This window comes from Taudactylus pleione, unplaced genomic scaffold (assembly GCF_031769625.1).
Source record: "Taudactylus pleione unplaced genomic scaffold, aTauple2 ptg000711l, whole genome shotgun sequence".
NCBI classification, from domain to species: Eukaryota; Metazoa; Chordata; class Amphibia; order Anura; family Myobatrachidae; genus Taudactylus; species Taudactylus pleione.
The window spans coordinates 9,853,422-9,875,007 of NW_028285113.1; the positions used below are offsets into that span (position 1 = coordinate 9,853,422).

Consider the following 21,586-nt stretch of genomic DNA (forward strand, 5'->3'; position numbering starts at 1 on the left):
AGACCAAGTAAACCAAGGTAACATTTCCCGCATTGTAACTCAATTGGGTATATATTTTCCAGTAGTAGTTAACTGGAACAAAATTTTCACCATTAAGCAGAAAGAGAGTGAGACTGCAGAAGATTATTGCGATCGGGCTCTGCAAGCTATCACCCAGTACACTGGGATAGAGGATATTAAAGATAGCACTCACCACCGGGGGATGATAGTCACAGTACTTGTGGGCGGTCTGAGAGTTTAAAAACTCGGGGTCAGACCTCACAGCCTGGCTGGCGGGGACTCACGATAGATACCCTCATAGAAACCGCCATTGAACATGATAAAAACATCTCCAAAAAGAGAGAAGCCCAGAGCGAAAAACTAATGGCTGTCAGTATACAAGCTCTGGAGGGAATGACGGTAACATCACAGCCAACAGACACACTTGCACACACACTCACGTCTGAACAAGTATGTGCTCTCACTAACCCCACTCAACAACAAACACCCCCACAATACTCTTACCCTCCCTATCCTTACCCATATCCACCACCTTTACCCTCTGCGCAAACCTCACAACACCACGTCTTCACCCGAAACACGAACATGTTTTAACTGTAAACAAACAGGACACTTAAGTAGAAACTGTACAGTAAAAGGAGTAGGGATCCCATATCAGGGAAGACCTAGATATACCCATAAGGGATATGCACAGAGGCCAGCAAATGTTCAGCAGGCACCAGCTCCAATTGTAGCCGTAAATGCTTTATTGGAGAATGGTAGCCAACGCTAGGGGTCAGGTCATACCTGTAGTCTACAGATGGTCAGGTTAACAGGAAGTACTAGGGAAGAACTGGTCATGATGGTTGATGTAGCTGGTACTGAATATCCTTTTCTTGTAGACACAGGGGCGACCAGGTCGGTGATAAAATCTCCCGTTAATTTGCAGGTGACCAACGAGACAGTACCAATGGGTGTAACAGGTAAAGTGGAACATTATCTGTTAACAAAGTCCACAGAGGTTACTATTGGGCCGTTTCATACCAGGCATTCTTTTCTCCTGGCTGCTGCAGCTCCTACTAACCTACTGGGCAGAGACTTGTTATTTAAGATGGGACGTGTTATATATTGCACCCCTGATGGTGTATTTTTCGATATCCCAGAGAGAATGGTATACGAGGTTCGGGATATGTTAGACACTCCTCAAAGGATAATGTATCACTCTACAGTTTTAAAAGAAACTCCATCACAGGTAGATGAAATGTTGTCCCTAATTCCAGATTCCCTTTGGACTAAAGATGGACAGGACACTGGATTAATGGCAAATGTAAGCCCAGTAATGGTAAATTTAAAAAACGGAAGGCAAGCTCCAAAAATTCCCCAGTACCCACTAAAACAGGAGGTAGAATTAGGGGTTTTTCCAATAATTGAGCGATTATTACAACAGGGAATTTTAGTCCGTACAGCTAGTGTAGCCAACAGTCCCATCTTCCTGGTAAAGAAGAGTGGTGGGAGGGGTTATAGGCTGGTACAAGACCTTAGAGGTGTTAATAAGGTAGTAGAGAGCCAATTCCCTGTAGTGCCAAATCCAGCTGTCATTTTGATGCAGATCCCACCAAATGCAACCCATTTCACTGTCATTGACCTCTATTCAGCTTTCTTCTCTGTGCTTCTCCATCCTGACTGTCAGTATCTATTTGCATTTACATACAGAGTTTTACAATACACATGGACACGATTACCCCAAGGTTTCATAGACAGCCCCAGTATCTTCTCCCAGGCATTGCACGACTGTTTACAATGTTTTCAACCTACCAATGGATCTGTTCTAATACAATATGTGGACGATTTATTGCTATGTTCAGACTCGTTTATGTCATGTTTGAATTACACTAAAGTTTTGTTACTTCATCTCTCACAAACAGGACACAAGGTGGCTAAGGACAAACTACAGCCGTGCCAATCCAGAGTAAAATATTTGGGACACTGCCTAACCCAGGGGTTACGACACCTCGTAACAGATAGAATCCAGGCCATACAAAACATGACACTGCCGCAGAATCAACAGCAAATTCATCCCTTCATGGGAATGTGTGGATATTGTAGAATGTAGATACCAGGTTTTTCTGTTTTGGCCTTACCTTTACAGGAATTAGTCTCTTCCTCAAAGCCCGATCGTGTCATACACACAGAGGAATCAGAACAGGCTTTCCTTAATCTTAAGGATAGTCTGACAAGAGCTCCTGCATTGGGAATACCTGATTATGAGAAGCCTTTTGATTTGTATTGTATGGAAGCCGATGGTTGTGCTGCAGGTGTCCTTACACAAAAACATGGTGATGCCAGTAGGCCCGTAGCATACTACAGTGCCCAATTGGACACGGTAGCAAGATCATTCCCCACCTGTTTGAGAAGTGTAGCAGCTACTGCTCTATTGGTGAGTAAAAGTGAGGACGTAGTATTGGGCCATGATATGATTGTCTACACTCCCCATGCTGTATCTGCTCTGTTGAACTCAGCTCAAACCAGACACGTCTCCTCGACTAGGTTCACCAAATGGGAACTAGCTCTAATCACTCCTGCAAATATTACTGTTAAACGTTGCAGTACGCTGAATCCAGCAACATACCTACCATATGTACAACATGATGTACAAAGGGTGGAAGGAGAGGAGTTGCTGGCAGGAGGTGAGTTCGGCAGACATAATGATACGCACGATTGTATGACATATCTGAATCAGACCTTTACTGCTAGACCTGACATACATGACACACCTTTAGAGAATGTGGATGTAACTTTTTATACGGATGGTAGTTGCCATAGACAAACAGACACAGGTGAATTATGTACAGGTTATGCTGTTGTAAACAACACAGACATCATAGAAGCTAAACCTCTCGGTCCTCCTCACTCAGCCCAGGTGGCAGAGTTAGTAGCACTGACTAGAGCATGTGAACTGGCAGCAGGCAAATCTGCTAACATTTACACTGACTCGAGGTATGCGTTCAGGGTGGTGCATGATTTTGGGGCTCTATGGCGTCTGAGAAATTTTATGACAGCAGCATGCACACCAGTTGCACATTCCCATCTTTTAGAAGCAATCCAACTGCCGAAAGCAGTGGCAGTAATTAAATGCAAAGCCCACACATGAGAGGATGACCCGGTGTCACTGGGCAACAACAGAGCTGATGAAGCTGCAAAATGGGCAGCAGGGTTAAAAATGTTTTCTCCAACTGAAACAATGTCATTTCAAACTATTGATATGCTGAAATTAATTGAGATGCAAAATTTGTGTTCAATTCAGGAAAAATCCATTTGGAAGTTCAAGGGATGTGGGCAAGAGCCCTATGGGCTCTGGAGGGACGGACATGGTAAGCCAGTAGCCCCCAAGGCATATTACCCCAGCCTGGCTGAGGCAGCACACGGTCTGACTCATCTGGGTAAACAGGGTATGTGCAAGTTGGTGAGGGCATACTGGTGCACACCAGGTTTTTCTTCACAAGCAGAAAAGATAGCAATGTCCTGTTTGACCTGCTTGAGAAAGAACATAGGGAAAGCGATCCCTACCGAACCGTCCCACATTCCACCGACTGATGGACCTTTCCAGGTGATACAAATTGATTTCATCCAATTACCACCCTGCAGGAACCTTAAGTATGTATTAGTGTGCACAGACGTATGTTGTAACTGGGTTGAGGCCTACCCAGCGGCCACTAATACTGCTGCGTTTACTGCCAAGAAAATAGTTCAGGAATTTGTATGCAGGTACGGTATCCCTAAAATCATCGAGAGTGATAGGGGTACCCATTTCACAGGTGATGTTTTTCAAAATATGTGTAAGCTGATGGGTATTAATAGCCAACTTCACACCCCCTACCGACCGCAAGCCAGTGCAAAGTTAGAGAGGATGAACGGGACTATTAAAAATAAGCTAAGTAAAATCATGACTGAGACTGGACTAGGATGGCCAGAAGCGTTACCTTTGGTCCTACATAGCATAAGGACCACTCCTAGACCTCCTCTGAATCTGTCCCCATTTGAAATATTGTTCGGTAGACAACCTCATTTGATTATAGGTCCACAGGAAGATCTAAAGGGTAACAACGAGGTAACTGTGAAGTATCTTATATCAATGAGTAAGCAGTTAAAGCAACAGCAGCAGAAACTGAAATGGTTGTCTAATGATATGCCTGAAACGAACTGTCATGATGTTGAACCAGGAGAATATGTAATGATCAGAAATTTCTTGTGTTCAGGTTGTTTGACTGATCGGTGGGAAGGTCCGTACCAGGTGCTGCTGACGAATACTACATCTTTGAAGGTGGCTGAGAGAGATACCTGGGTCCATTCCACTCACTGCAAAAAGGTCAATCAACCGGTGGAGAAACAAGTCGGAGACAAAGCTGATAGCGTGGACCTGTCGCTCGCGAGCTTGTTCCGGGAGGATTGAAAAGGTCGTAGTAAGATACCTGAACTGAGAGAAATTTGCAGGTCTTGTTGTGACAATGGATGGGCCTGCTGTGTTCATTTTCATATTCTCTTTTAGAGTGTTCACCATCCTAGTCAGTCCGGGGATATCCAGTGTCTGTGATGGGCGACCGATTGAGGAAACGGGAGCTGATGGCAGTGTTGATGGAGTGGAGTCAGGAGGAGTGCAATGCCAATCAGGGGAGTGTCTGACCAATCTTAGTACTGTTATTGTTAAGAGAACTGTCATTCCAGATACTCGGGGAAGGTGTGGAGGTTTATCGTCTGAAGATTCCTGTATTTGTGAGCTTTGTGGGTCCCTAGTTGATGAGAAGTGTATCCAACGGTGCCAACCTAGATATAATCTGTACTGGGGTGGGTATCCTCTAGAGGATTATCATAGCATGGTAGGCAAGGTGTTAAATCAAACCGATTGCTGGGTGTGTTCACATGTGCCACATAGACAGCATAATGTAGGGTTGGTGCCATTTCCGCTGAATATCACGGAAATTTTGGAATTGCAAAAAGGGAAAACATTGGATGGAAAATTCCTCTCATCCAAACCACCTCATTTCAAACTCCATCAATTCCAAGTAGATAGATCACTTTTGTGTCTAAACATAACCAACCCCAATAAACTCGGGAGTTGGGAAGTGACGGGGAATAATCAGACGATGACCTTCTCACAAAGAGCTGATAATGAGTCCATAGACCATGACCTGCTGCGCTCCATTAAGTCTGGTGGGAAACATTTTAGGTATCGGTATACATTGAGTTCCACCAAAGAAACTATTGGTAAGGTGCCAAATGGTTATTGTGCTAAAATAATACAGCCAGAAACTTGCATGTACCAGATGGAAGAACCAAAAATAGGATTGTTTGCAAGGGAAATGTGCTTAATGATAATGACCGGAAGATGGATGAAATTCTGCAGCTAAAATGGGAATTTCGTAAGAACCATAATGCTTCAGTGGCTGAAGTAGGGGAAAAGATATAAGGATGGGTGTCTTGGCTGAACCCAGTGAAATGGTTCTCAGGTCTAGGGGAATGGGTCCAGGAAGTGATCACCAGCATAGGCAAATTCTTAATCCTTATACTAATTGTCATCATAATAATTGGCATATGTGTCCGGTGTGTTCCTATGGTGTTGAAGTGTGGAAAATGTAAAAACAGAGTGAAACGACAGAATGAAACTATGATGGTGGTCAGTAATGACAATATGTATACCGAGGTAAATATAGAACTGCATTACAACTCTGAACTAGGAAATACAATCGTTTGATGTATTATATTTAGACGTGCATAGAATGTATTATTGAAATGTTATAGAGCACCTCAGATAATGTAAAGTCTCAACTCCCCCTCAAGACTGCTATTATAAGACTGGTGCATTCCCACACCTTTCACATGATCTTCCAAGATCTGCGGTGTGCGTATAATAGTAGTTATATGTCCCCACCCAGAGACACATTATTGATGGATTAAGAACCACCTTGTGCCATCCCATAACACCATATATTATGTAAATGTAAGCCTAAATTAAATTCGAATAGCAGATTGTGATAGCATGTTGTTTGCTATCAAAGGGTGGACTGTCGAAGCTGAATAATTGGCTGAGACAAGTTCAGTTTAAAATTTAATCGCGATGACGCCATCTTGCGACTGGCCGCAAGACACCATCTTGAAAATGAGATCGCAAGACGCCATTTTGCGAATGGCCGCCTAAGCGCCGTTTTAGATAAACTCACATTTTAGTACATGTGGCGATGATACTATTAGCACCATGCGATTGCATTTTTCACCATTTCTCATACACACATTAATACGCACAATTGCGCTGTTAACTAGTCGCATATTAGCGAATGCATAGGACTTTGTATGAAACCGCTGTTTTATTAGTTTTATGCACACGCATCTGCCCCAAGTTAACTAGAGTCCTTATATCAAACCCTGAATACCCACACATTACATATTCACACATAAGGTTCAATAAGCTTTAAAGTGTATGATTTAAGTTGGTTCAGTTAGTTTAAATGCTGAGAAATAAAGATATTTGATAACTAAGGTATTATACATGCTAAACAAGTCGTGTTTGGTCTTGTACTGATGCGTACTCTTTTTACAGTATTCCGGTGTTATCGGTGGGGAGGTCGCATCATGCAAACTCAAGTTATGGATCGCTGAGCCTACAAGCAACAAAATGTATATTTCATGAACAACTGTTAGAATGTTGCAGGGGGCGTGAAGAGGAAGATCCCCAGCTGTTAGAGGCAGGGAGAGTCTATTTGAACCAGCCTGTTAAATGTGCTGTAACAGATGCTTCTCCCCTGGGAACCAATGACATCAGCAACAAACTTCCCTATTGTCCTGTTTATTCTGGGGGGGTATAAATATGTGTGCACGAATGCTGGTTCTCAGTCTTCGTGCTGAACGCTGTATGACTAGGGGTCTCTTGCTGATGACCTATCTCCGGGTCCGGAAGCGCCTGCGTATGTATACTGTACTTGGGTCTGTATAATTTTCCTTTTGCGCCTAAATTGTGTCTAGATCAATTGCGTGTAACTGTCTGAACTTTTACCTGAATAACACTTGTGCTTTGGAACCACAGATTCCACATCTAAGTCTTTATTTATGATATGACTGCATACGCAAATTAGCGTCATCCTCAGAAGGTATAGGCAGGATATTAGAAGGTATAGGCAGAACATTAGAAGGTATAGGAAGGTGTGTATAGAGGTTCTGATCCAGTATCGTTAGACTTTACATGCAGTCGAAAAGCATTGTGTCCGACTTCCAGAGACAGAGACTACCTGGATTTTCAAATACTTGATTAGTTTTTCATTTGAATTTCCTCCCCTCTGCTTGGTCTGCCTTTCCTGACGGAATCGGTATGAAATACCGCCGGACGATTCCCGGCAGCTCCTGGCCGACAAAAGCAGAGTTCCCGGCAGTGGAAGCCCGACAGTGCTGGAAATCCTGATTGTCGATAGGTAAGTACTTACTAACCTAACTCCCTAACCCTCCTTAGGGGTGCCTAACCCTAATCTCCCCCCAAGTGCCTAACCCTAACCCCCCCCCCTTCCCCGCTGCCTAACCCAAAGTCCCCCCCGGGGGTGCCTAACCCTCCCGGGGGGGGGGTGCCTAACCCTAAGTCGGTATTATGGCAGCCAGCTACCCAATTGTATACCTTCCTGACACCCCCCTACCCCCTCCACTATGTCCTGCCTCCCCTCACCGGTGTATATACTTAAGCTTCTTGGAGAAGGGCAGTGCCCTGAATAAGGTCTGTCCTGTCGCTCGCTGCAGTGGGAAGGTGCGGCCTACTGCGAATGCATGTAGGTGACAGATTATCGTATAGATATATACTGTGTGTATACATACATACATACATACACATAATAATAAACATAACATGATCATACATGTCTTAGTCATCATTGTAATTCACAGACAATATTGATCAGGCATGTGCGTTTGTTTACATTTTTTTATTTTTCAATTTCTAAACAGAACAGGTGCACATTATTACAGAACATTCCATGGTAGTAAGCTTGCATCTATTATACTGCATGATATCAGTCTACAGATGAGGATACATTCACAGCTTAGAAAGGTATAATAACTCTAACAAATTCACAACTCGGAAGGTTTAGTGTTCTAGTCAACATATACATATATATGTACATATATATATATATATATACATACATACGTATATATAATAATCATTCACCACATGGAATACTGCACCCTTATCAGCTTATTGGTTAATACTAATGAAAACACATATCGTGGTGACATGTTTTGGCCTGGCTAAGATGATTATCTATTTCGCAACAAACGACGCGCATCATTTATGACTTTCAGCTATGTCAGTTATCCACGGTTGCTGCAAAAGGTAATCTATCTAGTTTTCCAAACAGTCTTATATTAATAATAAAATACTCTAAAACAAAATAATTCCTAAACTAAAAGTATTGAGGCCAACTGCTCAGTGAAGTTGCACACCAATAATATATGTACAGGTACCTGTAATTTTACAACATTTCTATAAGAAACCCTAGTACCAGATGAACATTTTCCCTCATACAAAGTGATTTATTTAATAATGGAGTCCAATGTGCTTAAATGTGCACCAATCACAGCCAATCAGATCTTTGCTTTCATTTTCCACTAGAAAAATAACAGCTAGAAGATTGTTGGTTGCTGTTGATTACGGCACATTTGTGTGTATTACATGTTTGTAAATAAGCCCCACAAAGTGTATCCTTACTTCTAGACCTATCTGGAATATATACTGCAATATCTTTTAGCATAGTACTGCAATGATTTCATCAGTGCAGTTTTAATTGCTTTTTATTTATTTTTTTTATGATACAACTATCCCAGTGGTTCCCAAACTTTCTTGAATCGCGGTACCCTAGAGTGTCAGCATTTTTTTTAATGGCTTCCCTAGGCCAAAAGTTTCTTATTGGGAAATTCGTAAATTGTGTGTACCGGTCATCCTTAGCTTCCGTTATGTGAGATTGGACAGAGTTGTACTTGTTTGTCCACACATTTTACCACTGGCATTTTACCAGCACTTGTTTTGCCTATCACATTAACCATAAATAATTTGATTTGGTCCTGGACCACCAACCTGTGGCACCCCTGCAAGTGCCCCATGGCACCCCAGTGTGCCACAGCACCCAGTTTGAGAACCACTTAACTATTCTATCCTCCAGTCCAGATACCCAATCAGCATTTTCAATACTTTTGCACATTTTGTTGGATACGTTCAAGTTGACCAGGGTGTCGACACCTGGAGAACTGACCATTAGGCAGCTAAGATAATACACCAGTACTGTGAGGATCCTCGAGAAGGGAACCCATGGTGTTTTGCTATTTGGAGGTAGGGGGTTGTTAATATTATTATTATATAATGTATACAAACATGTGTGTGCACTATTAGTTTGATAATACATTAAACTGGACAGTATGGTGTGGTGCGACTACAGCAGGAAGAAAGTCATTGATTAGTGTGGCTGCCTAAATGTATGGCACATCTTTAGTTGTGATAACGAATAATATCACAAACAGTATCTATTTGTACTTACTACAGAAGATCCTTTACTAAAGTAAAACTAGTACAATTAACTAAGATCATTCTAGATACGTCTATCGCCCGCATTAAGAAAGGAACGCTGCTTTACATCCAGTAGTCTCTTTAAAGAACAATAAGCATAAAAAAACAATTGTATTGGATGTATTTTATTTTGCACTTTTCTTCTTTCTCCGACTGATATTATTTTGTCAGTACCGCAATCTCTAGTGCACATATTGGCTTTTTAAACTGTTCCTTATTTGGAAATACTAACTGGTCAAGAAAAAATGGGCATGGTCACCCTTACCGGAAAGGAGCGCATGCAATGGGTGTAACATACTTTTTGATTACCAAAGAAATGGGGAATTAGAATGGGTTTTCTTTTTGCTTTTCTTTTGTCCAATATAAAGTTGTACGTGGAGTGGATTAAGATTGGATATAAATAAATACAGTTCTACTTAAACTTTAGGGCAGCAATCCACCATTTTTGAGGTGCCCCCCCTAAGGCTGCAGAAATACCACATATTTTACCCTTTCCGGACTTTGTGATTTACACCTCTATAACCAAGACCGTCTTCATTACAGCATCACCGGGAAGTTTAATCTTTTGCCCTTCCCAAGGAAAGTTTATATAGTTTCTTTTAGGATATATATACGGCTTAATTAGCTAAGAAAATCCATACAAATATCCCAACAAATATATTTTTCCATTTTAGAGCAATATTAGAAAATTAATAGTAATGCTTATTATTGTACAGTTGATTCAGCTACTCCAATCAGGGACCCAGACCTAGCCCCCTGTGATTAAATCCTTAGTGATGTCACAAGATGATGTCACTTTCATGTCTTGTCACAATGTGGACGCACTTTGGTGCTATCGCATTGCGGAGACAGCATTCACTTCATCTAAAATACGACTTTGAAATTAAAAAATAAAGTGTTTGTTGTGGGTAAAATTATGCTTTAATTACTTTAAATATTTCAGAGACTTCTTGCAACAATAGCCGCAGTAGTTTGTAACAATCAGCAGATGCACCTAACAATTTCTACGGCTGGATTCAATTAGCTGCGGTAATTAAATGCGGGCTAATTGATTGGCCGGGGCTATTCAATTACAGCCAGCGGCAGCATGCGATGAGCCCACAGGCTGCACTTTACATAGGTTTCTTTTCAACCCTGAGGGAAGCTCCAACAGAAATCTGCGGTAAGTGCTCTTATCGCAGGTATCGCCAAAGAGCTAACCCATAGCTCCGAGTACTTATCCCGGAACCTATGGGTTAACGCATGTTAGCCGCAAAGAGAAAGGAGGTGTTCAATGAAGAGCCTCAGGCGTAAAAGCCAGAGGCTACCACTGTTTTCCTCACGCGGTAACTACTGCGGTTAATTGAATCCACCCTTTATTATTTTATTACTTTCAGATACTATGGCGGACATAAATCCATTTGGTAGAGGTTTAGTTCATATTTAATATGTTCTCAAAAAGCACCAAAGAACAAACTGAGCTCTTCTTAACATTTTAATTGACATAAAAAGAAAATATGTACTAATGATATATAAAAATATTGTACAGAAAAATAATGCGTTTTGTTCAGTGATGCTGTTTGATGACTGAGTGTAATGTTCTAACAAATACTTTTTTTTTTTTTCCAGACGTAAATGTATAATTTTTTTCTTTCCAAGCTTACCTTTAAATCAAAGAAACGTTTTCTCTTTGTTTGTTTTTTGCTTTTTTTTTTACCTGTGACCTTTGCAAGTCACGATCATCTAACGTGTAATAAAAATATCACATCCAGGTTGGAAGAAAGCTGAAATAAGAAGCAAAGCCAAATAGAACATATTACAACATGTACTAGGTTCCTCAAACTAGATGCTTAGATGGTTCTAAATCTTTTCTTAGAACTAAAATACTAGTGTGGGATGTCTAGTCAAGCACAATGGGGAAGATTTATCAAGCAGGTGGAGAAGTTCGCCATGGCAACCAATCAGCTTCTGCCTATCATTTGATAGAATGTACTTGATAAATGCTACCTCAAAGCTGACTGGTTGCTATTGGCAACTTCTTTACTTGCCCAATTCTCCAATCTTTACGCAGCTTGATACAGTACATCTCCCCAATAGCTTCATACACTCTTACTATACAGGCACATCGAAGTGGATAAGATCACCATTTGGCTGCACACTGACCTGTCTGCCGAGAACAGCAGAGGAACATACCTACATAAGGCCCTGGTGGTCTGCAGAAAAGAGATCCAAGTCTACGGACTAAGCAACAATAAGACAATGCTAGACCAAAGTCACTATAAAACTAAACTAACCGCCTAAACTAAACGCCTTTTACTTTTATTGTAAGTGCCCCTCTCTCTGAATTCGTAGACGTTCCTTTTCGACCTGCAGGCGTTCCTTCTCTATGTGAAGCTTCTCGGACTCGAACTTTAAGAGCTGAAGCCTTTCCTTCTCTAGCTGCAGATGTTCTCGTTCCAGGTTTAGCTTTTTAGCTTCTATGTCCAAAGGCTGCAAAACAGCCTTTTCTGCTGGTGCAAAATCACTTTCCATGTTGGCCTTCTCTGCGTGCATTACTTGAAGCCTCAGCTTCTCTCTTTCGATTTGCAGGCGCTCTTTTTCCAGCTGCAGTCTCTCGTGCTCCATGTCCAGGTGTCGCAAACGCTCTCTTTCGATTTGCAGTCTTTCTTTCTCTACTTGGAGCCTCTCGGCTTCGATGCTCAAGCGCTGCCTTTCCATCTCCAGTTTCTGCTTCTCCAGCGTCACAAGCAGGTGAGAATCCTTGTACGGGATTCTGGCTAAGGAGCTTAGGGTTCCAAACTCCTCTATTCGGGGGAATTCCTCAGGGAGGTCATTATCTTCTCTTGAGTCTGGTAGGACCGTTGACAGCATTTCATCTTCTTCCATCTCAAACTAAAAACAAAACAAATGTTTTACTTTAATAACAGAGAAGATATCCAGATATATGTAAAATACATTGCAGTACACAGATCACACGAGGTAAGTTGATTAAATAGACCATTGTAAGTAACCAATACAAAAGATAACGTTAATAACAGGTGTTTGGTTTTCTGAACTAAAATGTCTATGTTTAGTAGCCATAACTATCTATCTTACAGGACCTCTAAACCATAAAGGAGAATTTCACCCCAAAAGTCTAGCTTTGGCTGGAATTAGGTTATGTTGAATAATATCAAATAATAAAAGTGTTGTATTGGCACTGCCCTGACCTGGCGGAGAAATCATTTACAGTTCTGGGCAGGATTTACTCTCCTATGCTACAAGTGAAACAATGCAAATTCATCAGCATAGGGATGAAAAGCCTTAACAATGCTGCTATTTGTAAAATGCTAGTCCCTATCTCTGGTTCACACAATTATGGGCGTATCTGAACCCACCGGCATGGGTAAGTTACGTTGTCTCATTTAATAAATCGCGCCAAAGTTTTGGAAGCAATACTACTAAGAACTGAACTAAGACAAAAGAACTACTAGGGGTAAATTTACTAAAGTGAGAGTTTTTAGACGTTGAGATGTTGCCCATAGCAACCAATCAGATTCTAGCTGTTATCTTCTAGAAGGTGCTGGTTAAATGTTAAGTAGAATCTGATTGGTTGCCATGGGCAACATCTCCACTTCTAAAAACTCTCATGTTTGTAAATATACCCCTAGTATAAGATTATCAGATACGTACTGTATGTAAACATTTCGGGCAATTGTTAGAGCACATACAAGATAAGCTGTAATCTCATGGGAGGGCAGACGTACTGAACAACCCAAATAAAGAACATTACGGAGATCTCCTCTGAGTCCTGTTTGACAGCTAACAAAGGGCAATAGTTTTCACAGCCGCAGAACAAATGTTAATGCAACATCAAGCATCTCAAGGTCGTCAAGGAGTGGAAAAGTGTATATATTATTAATGCAGATACCTTTTATTCAGAAAGTTTCAACTTGTAAACTCTCTGAAAGTACATTGTTACTGTGACTGCATGTATCTTTTATTTTGTAACATAAAAATATATGTAAGAAAATAAACAGTGAATTAGCAAGTATAAGCGTAGTAGGTATTCTGCAGCAACTCCACTGAAAATGTGTGTGATGTATAGCATACTTGCCTACTTTTGAAAACTACTTTCAGGGAGATTGTAGATGGTAGTAGAATGCGCAGCGCGCCGCCAAGGGGGCGTGATCAGCTCCGCCCAAAGGGTGTGTCTAGCTCCACCTATGGGTGTATCCATTTCCACTAAGGGGTGTGTCCTATAGTGGAAGTTGAAAACTATAGTACTATGAGCAGCATCCTGCCAGAGCAGATGTGTGTATGGGTTGTTGTAACTAAGGACATATAAAAACCTGGAATTTATACATCAGGACTATTAAAGTCATAAGCATATGTGTATGCAATAGGTTCCAACCACAACTCTGCTACAGTGTATACTGTACATCACCTAGTATCAAATCATATAAGCCTATAGTCTGATATGTGGATGAAAAGCGTGCATCTCCCATACAAGCAAGTGGCTCTGGTTTTCTACAAGTGCTCAACAATAAAAACAGCTGGGTACACATTAGACGATGTGCAAACGTTGTGATGGCCATACCGATTTCCCTTGAACTGAAAGTTCTGAGATACAAACAATAGTACATACACACTGAGCCATCTTCAAAACCACCAAACGATATATATCTTGCATTGTTTGGTCTTTAGATCGTTAACTACAGTATATAAAGTTAACATATTTCGTGGCTGTCCAGTAGTGTGTACACACTGGACGATTTGCGGGAAATAGTTTACGCATTTACCGCATATCTGAAGATGCGAAGGACGACACGGGAGTGCGCATAGTGCATAAACAATTTGAACAATTAGGCGTCCTGATCTGTCGGAAAATGAAAAATCGTTTAAAAAATCGTCTAGTGTGTACCCAGCTTTACACCTGCGATCTAACAGCAGTTTGTACACAACCAGTAACACGGGTGTAGCTACCCAAAGTCAGCAGAATAAAAGCATATGAAACGGGGTCTCGGGAAATGGAAGTCTCACCTAAGTCATTGCAACTGTGGTAATCTCAAATCTGACACATGCCCCCTCCCCTCCTCATAAAATCAGTTTCCAGATCTGACATCCCCTTCCTACTCATTTTCAAATCAGACCCCACATCAGTCTCCCTCAATTATGATCATACTCCACAATTGACAAACCGCCTCCCTCAACTGGAAACATACCCTAGTCCTCACAATCACCCCCCCTTACTCAATGTACCCTATAATCAGCTCAAACCTGACAACTCCCTCAATTAAAATTATATCCCAGAACTGCCCCCAGACCCAACAACCCCTTCTCCCTCAACTAATAGCATGTCCCAGCAGTGCCCCCCTCATACCAGACAACCCGCTTATCCCTCACCTAATAGCATGTCCCAGCAATGTGCCCCCCTCATACCAGACAACCCCCCTTCTCCCTCTACTAATAGCATATCCCAGCAGTGTCCCCCCCTCATACCTGACAGCCCCTTCTACCTCTCCTAATAGCATGTCCCAGCAGTGTCCCCCCCCTCATACCTGATAGCCCCCATTTCCCTCTCCTAACAGCATGTCCCAGCAGTGCCCCCCCATACCTGACAACACCCATCTCCCTTTCCTAATAGCATGTCCCAGCAGTGCCCCCCCCATACCTGACAGCCCCATCTCCCTCTCCTAATAGCGTGTCCAAGCAGTGTCCCCCCCTCATACCTGACAGCCACCATCTCCCTCTCCTAATAGCATGTCCCAGCAGTGTCCCCCCCTCATACCTGACAGCCCCCATCTCCCTCTCCTAATAGCATGTCCCAGCAGTGCCCCCCTATACCTGACAGCCCCATCTCCCTCACCTAATAGCATGTCCCAGCAGTGTCCCCCCATACCTGACAGCCCCCATCTCCCTCTCCTAATAGCATGTCCCAGCAGTGCCCCCCTATACCTGACAGCCCCATCTCCCTCACCTAATAGCATGTCCCAGCAGTGTCCCCCCCCTCATACCTGACAGCCCCCATCTCCCTCTCCTAATAGCATGTCCCAGCAGTGTCCCCCCCTCATACCTGACAGCCCCCCATCTCCCTCACCTAATAGCATGTCCCAGCAGTGCCCCCCTCATACCTGACAACCCCATCTCCCTCTGCTAATAGCATGTCCCAGCAGTGCCCCCCCTCATACCTGACAGCCCCATCTCCCTCTCCTAATAGCATGTCCCAGCAGTGCCCCCTTCATACCTTACAACCCCATCTCCCTCTCCTAATAGCATGTCCCAGCAGTGCCCCCCTCATACCTGACAACCCCATCTCCCTCTCCTAATAGCGTATCCAAGCAGTGCCCCCCCTCATACCTGACAGCCCTCATCTCCCTCTCCTAATAGCATGTCCCAGCAGTGTCCCCCCCCTCATACCTGACAGCCCCATCTCCCTCTCCTAATAGCATGTCCCAGCAGTGCCCCCCCTCATACCTGACAGCCCCCATCTCCCTCTCCTAATAGCATGTCCCAGAAGTGTACCCCCTCATACCTGACAGCCCCCATCTCCCTCATGTAATAGCGTGTCCCAGCAGTGCCCCCCCTCATACCTGACAACCCTCCCTTCTCCCTCAACTAAAAGCATGTCCCAGCAGTGTCCTTCCCTTACCTGCCACACCTTCCCTTTCACCCTCAATTAAAATAATTTTACAAGTGCTTTAAATTATTGAAAATTACATTTTAAATGAGACCTCAGTACTCACCATCCTTCTGCTGCTGCAGTGGTCTGACTCCTCCCTCCTATCTCTCTGACTCCTCCCTCCTATCTCTCTGACAGCCCCATCTCCCTCTCCTAATAGCATGTCCCAGCAGTGCCCCCCCTCATACCTGACAGCCCCATCTCCCTCTCCTAATAGCATGTCCCAGCAGTGTCCCCCCCCCCCTCATACCTGACAGCCCCATCTCCTTCTCCTAATAGCATGTCCCAGCAGTGTCCCCCCTCATACCTGGCAGCCCCATCTCCCTCTCCTAATAGCATGTCCCAGCAGTGTCCCCCCCCCTCATACCTGACAGCCCCCATCTCCCTCTCCTAATAGCATGTCCCAGCAGTGCCCCCCCCTCATACCTGACAACACCCCCAACTAATGGCATGTCCAAGCAGTGCCCCCCCCTCATACCTGACAGCCCCCATCTCCCTCTCCTAATAGCATGTCCCAGCAGTGCCCCCCTCATACCTGACAACCCCATCTCCCTCTGCTAATAGCATGTCCCAGCAGTGCCCCCCCTCATACCTGACAGCCCCATCTCCCTCTCCTAATAGCATGTCCCAGCAGTGCCCCCTTCATACCTTACAACCCCATCTCCCTCTCCTAATAGCATGTCCCAGCAGTGCCCCCCTCATACCTGACAACCCCATCTCCCTCTCCTAATAGCGTATCCAAGCAGTGCCCCCCCTCATACCTGACAGCCCTCATCTCCCTCTCCTAATAGCATGTCCCAGCAGTGTCCCCCCCCTCATACCTGACAGCCCCATCTCCCTCTCCTAATAGCATGTCCCAGCAGTGTCCCCCCCTCATACCTGACAGCCCCCCATCTCCCTCACCTAATAGCATGTCCCAGCAGTGCCCCCCTCATACCTGACAACCCCATCTCCCTCTGCTAATAGCATGTCCCAGCAGTGCCCCCCCTCATACCTGACAGCCCCATCTCCCTCTCCTAATAGCATGTCCCAGCAGTGCCCCCTTCATACCTTACAACCCCATCTCCCTCTCCTAATAGCATGTCCCAGCAGTGCCCCCCTCATACCTGACAACCCCATCTCCCTCTCCTAATAGCGTATCCAAGCAGTGCCCCCCCTCATACCTGACAGCCCTCATCTCCCTCTCCTAATAGCATGTCCCAGCAGTGTCCCCCCCCTCATACCTGACAGCCCCATCTCCCTCTCCTAATAGCATGTCCCAGCAGTGCCCCCCCCTCATACCTGACAGCCCCCATCTCCCTCTCCTAATAGCATGTCCCAGAAGTGTACCCCCTCATACCTGACAGCCCCCATCTCCCTCATGTAATAGCGTGTCCCAGCAGTGCCCCCCCTCATACCTGACAACCCTCCCTTCTCCCTCAACTAAAAGCATGTCCCAGCAGTGTCCTTCCCTTACCTGCCACACCTTCCCTTTCACCCTCAATTAAAATAATTTTACAAGTGCTTTAAATTATTGAAAATTACATTTTAAATGAGACCTCAGTACTCACCATCCTTCTGCTGCTGCAGTGGTCTGACTCCTCCCTCCTATCTCTCTGACTCCTCCCTCCTATCTCTCTGACAGCCCCATCTCCCTCTCCTAATAGCATGTCCCAGCAGTGCCCCCCCTCATACCTGACAGCCCCATCTCCCTCTCCTAATAGCATGTCCCAGCAGTGTCCCCCCCCCCCTCATACCTGACAGCCCCATCTCCTTCTCCTAATAGCATGTCCCAGCAGTGTCCCCCCTCATACCTGGCAGCCCCATCTCCCTCTCCTAATAGCATGTCCCAGCAGTGTCCCCCCCCCTCATACCTGACAGCCCCCATCTCCCTCTCCTAATAGCATGTCCCAGCAGTGCCCCCCCCTCATACCTGACAACACCCCCAACTAATGGCATGTCCAAGCAGTGCCCCCCCCTCATACCTGACAGCCCCCATCTCCCTCACCTAATAGCATGTCCCAGCAGTGCCCCCCTCATACCTGACAACCCCATCTCCCTCTGCTAATAGCATGTCCCAGCAGTGCCCCCCCTCATACCTGACAGCCCCATCTCCCTCTCCTAATAGCATGTCCCAGCAGTGCCCCCTTCATACCTTACAACCCCATCTCCCTCTCCTAATAGCATGTCCCAGCAGTGCCCCCCTCATACCTGACAACCCCATCTCCCTCTCCTAATAGCGTATCCAAGCAGTGCCCCCCCTCATACCTGACAGCCCTCATCTCCCTCTCCTAATAGCATGTCCCAGCAGTGTCCCCCCCCTCATACCTGACAGCCCCATCTCCCTCTCCTAATAGCATGTCCCAGCAGTGCCCCCCCTCATACCTGACAGCCCCCATCTCCCTCTCCTAATAGCATGTCCCAGAAGTGTACCCCCTCATACCTGACAGCCCCCATCTCCCTCATGTAATAGCATGTCCCAGCAGTGCCCCCCCTCATAAATGACAACCCTCCCTTCTCCCTCAACTAAAAGCATGTCCCAGCAGTGTCCTTCCCTTACCTGCCACACCTTCCCTTTCACCCTCAATTAAAATAATTTTACAAGTGCTTTAAATTATTGAAAATTACATTTTAAATGAGACCTCAGTACTCACCATCCTTCTGCTGCTGCAGTGGTCTGACTCCTCCCTCCTATCTCTCTGACTCCTCCCTCCTATCTCTCTGACAGCCCCATCTCCCTCTCCTAATAGCATGTCCCAGCAGTGCCCCCCCTCATACCTGACAGCCCCATCTCCCTCTCCTAATAGCATGTCCCAGCAGTGTCCCCCCCCCCTCATACCTGACAGCCCCATCTCCTTCTCCTAATAGCATGTCCCAGCAGTGTCCCCCCTCATACCTGGCAGCCCCATCTCCCTCTCCTAATAGCATGTCCCAGCAGTGTCCCCCCCCCTCATACCTGACAGCCCCCATCTCCCTCTCCTAATAGCATGTCCCAGCAGTGCCCCCCCCTCATACCTGACAACACCCCCAACTAATGGCATGTCCAAGCAGTGCCCCCCCCTCATACCTGACAGCCCCCATCTCCCTCTCCTAATAGCATGTCCCAGCAGTGCCACCCCTCATACCTGACAACCCCATCTCCCTCTCCTAATAGCGTGTCCCAGCAGTGCCCCCCTCATACCTGACAACCCCATCTCCCTCTCCTAATAGCATGTCCCAGCAGTGCCCCCCTCATACCTGACAACCCCATCTCCCTCTCCTAATAGCGTATCCCAGAAGTGCCCCCCCTCATACCTGACAGCCCTCATCTCCCTCTCCTAATAGCATCTACCAATCTATATGCTAGCAGCCTGGCCCTGTAACGCTGCATGTCAGGAGGACTGTGGAAATGGCAGTACCCTGGGAGGCAGGCAGAGAATGTTGTTTGGCTACTGTAATCGCGGTTGGGGAGCGTCCTTTGCCTTACTCCTAGCCGCAGCCCCAAATCCTTCACAGTATACCAGCCAGTAGGCCGTCTGCCGGGGAGGAGAGACGCTACAGCCGCTGCCATCATGCAGATTCGGAGGGCAGTGACTCGCTGAATGACAGTAAGTCACAGGGGCAGGGCTAGTCAGCCACCACTACTTGCAACTCCTCGGTGGCCGGCCCATCAAATTACACGTAATGACGTCACACGTTGTGACGTCCTCACGCCTAGGACCCGTCCCCGCCACAGCAGACTTGCTCATGCACAGTATGTACTTAAACAGGGCAGTGTGGAAATCCGGGGGATTCTTAATTCTTTCCGGGGTAGGGGGAGCTCCCAGCTCATTTCGGAAGGTTCCCGCGGAATGCGGGAGGGTAGGCAGGTATGATGTATAGTAGACCCTGGATAGAACTGTCCCTATACAAAAGAGTAGCCAACCTGCTGTGAAGGCTGATTTTTATTGAACACGCGCCCACCAACCGTCATTACGCTGCCCTTGTGTGTTAATGCTGTAACAAGTCCCAGGGTATTAATGGCGCAGACATTTTCAAATGCTATGAGGTTGGCACACAAAAGCTTTACTGTATTATAAAAAACTAAGGAAAAAAACAATAAGTACTTTATTATTTGGTCTGACTTTACTTTATTATGTTATTGAGAAGAGAAAGGGGACAGGCCAGACTCCCCAATTTCATATTGGGTACACAGATTCACAGAGTGCAGGGAGTTTCCAAGCCAGGGTTTAATTATTATTATTATTATTAGTAGTAGTTTAAAAAAAAAAATGGAAATATCCTTTAATAGTTTTGCCTGTAATACTGTCCATTTATGAATATCCACCTTAAAATAAGTGCTCATTTATGTCAAATATTTTTTGTTAATCCTATTAATAGGTAACATAGACTAGCATGTAGCTACTGGGTCTTATATGTTATAGGGAAACCAGTAGTAGCCATGTTCTTATGTTCTTCCTGTGGGCAGAATAAGGATGGCGCTGGTTTGAACCAGTTAACCCAGTGATGTCACAGAAATGTGAGAGGAGCCATTAGATACATTCAACTAATGAGTATTTTTAACCAACAATCAGTGACAAGCAAGAAATTATTTTGCATTAATGTACGGGCAAACTCAATTAGCCGTGAATAAGGTTGCACAAGTTTATACAGAGGTAAAAACCTAGGGGTAAATTTACTAAAGTGATAGATTTTAGAAGTGAGTTTTAGAAGAGATGTTGCCCATAGCAACCAATGTACTTAACATTTAACTTGCACCTTCTAGAAGATAATAGCTAGAATCTGATTGGTTGCTATGGGAAACATCTCTTCTAAAACTCACTTCTAAAAACTCTCACTTTAGTAAATTTACCTCCTATGGGTAAATTTACTAAGAATCGAGCCTGGTTGAGTTAGCAATCTCTGGAGAGTTTGCGCATTTTTTTCCACTCGCAAATTTACTAATGTAAAACTCGGGAGAGAAATCTCCTTTGCTAGGAGAAAATACTGGAGAGTTAGCAAACTCTCTTCAATTCACCATCGGCTAAACTCGGGAACCTTTTCACTAGTGAAGATAGGATTCGGGAATTCACCAAGAGGAGAGTTTCTAAACTCTCATGAGAACGGACAACACTCCTGTAAAAATTTGTGAAATCAATTCACCTGCCTGTGATCTGCGAGTTTGGCAGAAACATACACAGATCAGTGTGATCAATGTATGTTTCTGCCTGTAAATAGAAGAAAAACAGTAATTTTTTTTATTTTTAAAAATGACGTAGGGTCCCCCAATCCCCTCCCCCCACCCCAAAAGCATAACCAGCCCCGGACTTGTCAGCCAGTCCTGGTTCCAAAAATTACAGGGAACAAAACGAGTAGGGTTTCACCGTAATGTAGGCACCAGGCTGCAGGGCCTATTACCGGGTCTCCAGGGCCAAAGC

The 21,586-nt window shown here is 44.7% G+C and overlaps 1 protein-coding gene across 2 annotated transcripts in view; it reads right to left on the reverse strand.

Annotated features, from left to right (window-relative positions):
* Positions 1 to 7,936: 7,936 nt before the first annotated feature.
* Positions 7,937 to 21,586, reverse strand: part of MSANTD4 (Myb/SANT DNA binding domain containing 4 with coiled-coils) — a 45,069-nt gene continuing 31,419 nt past the window's right edge. For both annotated transcript variants that reach the window (XM_088456743.1, XM_088456744.1), the window contains exon 4: positions 7,937 to 12,442. In XM_088456743.1, coding sequence (XP_088312869.1) covers positions 11,870 to 12,442 — 573 coding nt within the window. In that variant the 3' untranslated portion in view covers positions 7,937 to 11,869. The remainder of the gene's footprint in view (positions 12,443 to 21,586) is intronic.